Source organism: Monoraphidium neglectum, assembly GCF_000611645.1.
Source record: "Monoraphidium neglectum strain SAG 48.87 unplaced genomic scaffold scaffold03121, whole genome shotgun sequence".
Classification (NCBI taxonomy): domain Eukaryota; kingdom Viridiplantae; phylum Chlorophyta; class Chlorophyceae; order Sphaeropleales; family Selenastraceae; genus Monoraphidium; species Monoraphidium neglectum.
In genome coordinates, this window is record NW_014010507.1 from 2037 (window position 1) to 7927 (window position 5891).

A 5891-nucleotide genomic window follows, 5' to 3' on the forward strand; every position below is an offset into this window, starting at 1 on the left:
GTGCTGGTGCGCAGGCTGGGGTAGGTTGGGAGGGGTCGGGCGGCATGGGGGGGCCACTGGACTGCCGTCAGCGCCGCTGCGCCACATCGTCCTGCATGCGATCCAACCGCGCGCACCGATGAGTGGTGACACGACGATGACGAGGCCGTGGGGCGGCAGCGCGGCGGGCAGCGCGTAGCACAGGCTCTTCCCTCCGCCGGTGGGCATCAGCACCAAGGCGTCGCGGCCGGCCAGGGCGCCGTGAATTGCTGCCTCTTGAACGCCGCGGAACGCATTGTGCCCTTTAGATGAAGTGTGTGGCGGCAGCGGCGGCGGCAATGTTGCGGGGCAGGGGGAGTGGCCAGAGCTCCGTGCCCACCCTCGCCGCGCCCCTCCTGCAGGCAGCCAATAGCCGACCCTGGAGAAGCGGTCTTGACCACTCACCAAATGTGCGCTTGAGCGTCTCCAGCAGCTCCCCGCTTTGCGGCTGGGCGGCACTCATTGCAGATGTGTGCTGGGTGTGACTCCTCCTGATCCCCTCACTCCAGCGGCGGTGCAGCAGCGACTGAACTGATGAACCTGCTGCGCTGTTGCGCGGAAGTAAGATATTTCTAGTAGGACGCGTGGAACAGGCAAAACGGGCCTGTGGCCTTAATCATTATTGCTCAGGAGAGGACTCTAATCGCTGCTGGAATTGGGAGCGATCTGATGCAGCTCACGATATCCCTCTGAGACAATCCAGGTGTTTGACTGTGACTACGATATCGCAATCCATAGCCTAAGGGGCAGCACGATAGTAGCAGCAATGCGGTACCGGTGGTGGCCATGGTGACTGAAGTGACATGTGCAAAATGATCGACCTGACCGAGGACTCTCCCTACGCAAACAAGCACTCAGAGCTGCTTGTATGCACAGACATGTGCGCCAAGCAGTTATGATAATCACCTACACTACATGCATTTTGTGCGTTGCCATATACATATTGAGGGTGGTTGCAAAACCGAAGTGCCTGCATGCCGACTGCCATGCGCCGAGCGCGAGTGCAGCAGGTCGCGATCTGCGCCGACAGGAGAATCAATGCACACAATGCAGCAGTGGAAGTAAGTTGCGTTGCAAAGGCATAAAAGTTGCAATGAAGAGTCAAAGCGTGCTTAATGCGGTTGCTGTGCAGCACATCAGTGTTGCAGGCCGCACCAGCTGCGACTTCTCCTTGCTGCGTCTCCTGCAAGCCACAGCACCGTGTCGCCGCGGGGTTCTGGCGCAGGGTTTCTGCAGACAGCATGAATTTGGTGGAGCAGAGAGCATGACTTCGATGGAGCAGGGGGTTTGGTATAACGATTCGAGTATTCCGAGCTGTGGGGTTGTGAGTGGCAGTCAACGGCGCCGTGCGTTGATGGACCCTGCGGGGGTGTCACCGTAAAGTTAAGCCGGACCGCTGACCTGGATGGGATGTTGCCAGGTGTGAAGTGGATGTTGTGTGGCGGGAAGCACCGGTGGAGCGGGTCGGGGCATTAACGGTATACCCCACTGCACTTGTACACACTGCTGCTTGCCGCTCGCCGTGTCCAGTGTCGTTGGTGGCGGCCAACCTCTCCAAACGTCACCATGTAAATGAGTGATCCTCTCTACATGCATGATCAGAGGTGCTTGTATGCTGGCAAGCACTTGCAAAATCCCGGCGATGCACACGGTTGCTGACTTGACCATGCAGGCAGTTGACCAGCAAGATGCCAAGATCACAGGAATTGTGATCGAGTTTGCGCGGTCTCGTTGTTCCCACATGTTCGAGGATAAATCTCCTCTTCTCTGCGGCCTCAACAGCCTGATATGACACAGCATGGCGATCTGTACATGATATTGCCGCGGTTCAGCGGGCTGCTACTGTAGCTCAGAATGCAAGGATCCAGGATGGACGAAACGGTGCGTTTGGCTTCGCGTTCCTCAGGACTGCGAGTGGATACACAGCCTGCGCCCCTTGCCACCGGCATGCGTGCTGATGCAAGCGCTCCAGTCGCACACATCGCCGCACCACGCACGCAGCCTGCTTACCCTTCCCAGGCTGCAATTGACCACACCCCATCGCGCACCGACCTCATCTTGACAGGAAGCCGACCTCACCGACCTGGCACGAGCCTACTTGCTATTCCCGCCGCAAGGCCTCGGCCTCGGGCAGCTGCAGTATGAGGAGCAGCTGCAGCAGCTGCGCCTGGAGCAGCAGCAGCAGCAGCAGCAGCAGCAGCAGCAGCAGCAGCAGCAGCAGCAGCAGCAGCAGCAGCAGCAGCAGCAGCAGCAGCAGCAGCAGCAGCAGCAGCAGCAGCAGCAGCAGCAGCAACGCCTGCCACTTCACGCGATGGAGGAGGCTATAATGCAGGCAGGACTGGTGGCCATGTACACGGGTTCACCAGGGTTGAGCGCTGGGGTGAGGTGTTGGGAGAGATGTGGGACAGTGACGGGGAGCGTGTTGCAGCCTGCTCGAGTCTCAAGACTTCCTGCATGAGGTGATATGATCACAAACACAAAGCAACTCCTTGCTGCTCACGAGTCCCCTGCCTACAATTCATACACCGGGTGGCTCGAAAAGCCCTTGATTGACGATGGCACATGTGCCTTCCGAAACACTACGCACCTGCGCAGGCCGGAAAGGAGTGCATGCAGCTCCAGCAGCTTGACGCCATTACCAAGAAGCACGAGCACCACAACGACCTGAACAGCGCGCGGTCCAAGCTTGGGGTGGTGGACAACCTCGAGCGGCAGATGGACGCCATGCGGGCGGCCAGGGAAAGGCAAGATGAGAAAACAACAAAGGTGGGGGGACCTGAGGGCTGGCACGGCGAAGGGGGCCCGGGTTATAAAGTGCAGGCATAGGGAGTAGCATGGGTTGCGGTGGGTTGTGGCTGGGGTGCCGTTTTTGCACCACACGCCACACGTGCACGCACCCTGAACTCCGCCTCGCGCCTCAATAATGGTGGGCAATGTCGCACCCTGCTGCGTTGCAACGCCACCTGCCGGTCACCCGATGCAGGTCAAGCTGGCCGAGGCGGAGGCGGGCCGGCAGGCTGCTGAGGCGCAGATAGCGACTCTTCAGGGCAAGAACGAGCTGTGGGAGGTGGCGGCGGCCCAGCTGCAGCGGGAGCTTGCAGGCTGCCAGGTTCGGGCGGGTGGGGGCGGGGTGCGCCAGGAAGACATTGACTCATGCGGCAACGCTGCTGTGGCTGGAGCCAAAACGAAGCAGTGCTTGTCACCAACAGGCATGTGCAGTTGTGACTGGAGACATTTGCAGTCTAATGGAACACAACGCGTCTCATGGACAACGCCTGTCTTTTCTCAACCCCAACCCCACCCGCAACGCCACGCACCCACCACTCACCCGCCGGCCGCCAACCTCAGTGCAAGCTGCAGTCAGAGGAGGCGGCCCACAAGAGGGCCAGGGCAGAGGTTGCCGCCCTTACCGCTGTGGCACAGCAGAGCCAAGCGGCGGCTGAGCGTGCCCAGCAGGAGCTTGCGGCCAGCCAGGTGTGGGCAGTAGCGCTGGGTGGCTTGAAACGTCGGTCTTTTGGAGGGGCTGTCGCGAGATGCATCATCAGAATATTCCCGTGGCAACCCCCAGTACTGGGTCTCTCTTCCTAAATGAAGGGACTTTTGCCACCCAGTGCCCATCCCTGCACGCGTGCGCCACCACCAGGCCAAGACCAAGGTGGAGGAGGAGAACAGCCGCAAGGCCGCGGAGGCGGAGGTGGCCGGCCTCAAGGTGAGAGAGGCTGGGAAGGCGGTGAGGGTGCACGACGCACCTCGATTGTGCACGGGGATGGTGGTGGCTGTGGCTTGACAGTTGAGACTTCATCGAACCATTCGCATTTCTGTTGTTGGGTATGTTGTGATATGATGACTAAGGTATGCGGGAGCTGTATTTGGCAACGCCCATCGGGGTGGCAGTGGGGGGGCGGCCAGTCCGTGTGCCATCAGCAGCAGTCAAGTCAGGCGTGCAGTCACATGCCGGCCCCTCGTGCGCACGCCGTCACTGCACGGCCCATTGGCAGACCGCCCACAGCCATTGCATCTTCGGCACTGAGTATTAGTGATTGGCTGTGTTGATGCAGCCAACACAGGTCAAACATCACTTGTACCAAACCCTTACCCAATGCGCTAACCTATGACTTCATGGATGAACAGTATCACCGTACTCATGCTGTGGGCAAGGAACAAGGTGGGTAGATCCTGATGCATGTGATGTGGACGATATTGCTTTTTGCTTTGCGGTCAACGCGCGTATCGGTCCTGATGCATACCGCACGCGACGTATGCTATGATCCATTCGATGCAGCTCTGCCTGCAAGTGGTGCGCACATTCTGACCGGCCTGGCGTGCACGCCACGCTCTGCTGCTGCCACTCCACTGCGGCGCAGGTATGTGGGAGCAAAGCAGCCACCAGCTGTGGCCTGACATGATTACCCGGGAATACCTGCACCAGGAGCTTCCGGAGGAAGCCCCTCCAAAAACCCTCGAGGCAGCGCTTGCGAAGGTAGGCTGCCGAGCCGCGGCTTGCTTGGGCCCGGGTGTGGGATGTCGGGCCCATGCCAGGCCCGCGTGCCTGCTGGAATTGTGAGGGACGTTTCCTCGCTTTTGAAAAGCCAATATTTCTGATGGCAGTGCATGCAGGGCGTGCTCACCGCCCGGGGCGCACACAAAGCTCGTCTCTTGGAGGCTGCTTGGCGGCGCCCAGCCGTGCCGGCGACTTGCCACTGTTCATCAGTTCCGATTCTCACCTTCTGTGCCCCCTTCCCCTGGGTTGCTGCTCCAGATCAAAACGCTGAAGTCCGAGCTGTCATGTGCTCGCGGCGACGCGGCGGCCGGAAGGGTGCGCAGCGCAGAGCTGCAGGGGCAGATCGCCGAGCACAACAAGGCACTCCGCCGTTGGGCCAAGTCTGTGGAGGAGGACCTGGAGGCCGCCGAGGAGAAGGTTCGCAAGGCGGAGATGAAGGCGTTGGTCAGGGGCCAGGAGCACAGGGAAATGAAGGCATCAAAGGCTCGGATCTGCGCCCTGTCCGCCGACAACGAGGTGATGGGAGGGGGCTTTGGGGGGTTTCTTTGCGTGGATGGTAAGGCGGCTTGCTGGAGCATTGGGAGGTGATGGGGCATGGAGTTGTGACGGCTAGAATCCGGCAGGCTCCCACACACATGGCTCCGGGGCTACGGGCAGAGCCCCAGAGCCCTGCAGGCTCCAGCGTCGCTGATGTCAGCGTCGCTGATGTCAGCGTCGCTGAAACACATGATTTCGGCAGTGCTGGCAGCTTGCACACTTCTCTGCACCCTTAGCTCCAAGCCAGTCTGTCCCAGCTGGTAGTGTCACCACAACCACGACTCAGACGTACGTTCTTTGTCCCACCGACCACCATTCCAGGCGCAGCTGCGCCTCAGGACAAAGGAGGCAAATGCCCTGTGGGTGGTGGTGGGCTGGCAGCAGGGGCTCAGGGGGAAGGACGGGGAAGCGGAGCTGGTCACAAGCCAGGTGAGGATGGTGCCAGGTCAGTTGTGGTTGGGTGAAGCCCCATACTGTGCAGCTGCTTGCAAACATAAGCATCCTTGGTCGGTGACGCTACAGGGGCCCCTGCCACGTCCCTTTGCCACCACAGGCGAGGCTGGGGGAGGCCAAGCAGCGGGAGGCGGCCCTCCAGGCCGAAGCGCTGAAGCACACGGGCAGCGCGGAGCCGGTGCAGCAGGAGGGCGAGGTGCGCCTGGTGGGTTGAGTGCTGGTTGTGGGTTGCTTCCAGGCTGGGACTCTTCGTGAAAAGTATAAGACAAGGTCTGCTTTGGGATATCAGTTCAGCATGAGCATGCCCTTCTACACTCAAGTGTTGATTCGTCTCGAATTCGTCCATCCGCCATGGCACCCACCACCACTCTTTCCCCCGCCC

At 60.4% G+C, this 5891-nt stretch overlaps 1 protein-coding gene across 1 annotated transcript; it reads left to right on the forward strand.

Moving 5' to 3' along the window:
- Positions 1-1887: 1887 nt before the first annotated feature.
- Positions 1888-5723, forward strand: MNEG_12207 (hypothetical protein; the record flags this gene model as incomplete). The annotated part of the gene is made up of 10 exons (XM_014039322.1): positions 1888-1899; positions 2084-2398; positions 2614-2784; positions 3002-3127; positions 3367-3492; positions 3662-3727; positions 4448-4498; positions 4778-5035; positions 5378-5485; positions 5610-5723. The coding sequence occupies 10 exons, from the start codon at positions 1888-1890 to the stop codon at positions 5721-5723; spliced, it is 1347 nt and encodes a 448-aa protein (XP_013894776.1).
- Between the last annotated feature and the right edge of the window lie 168 nt (positions 5724-5891).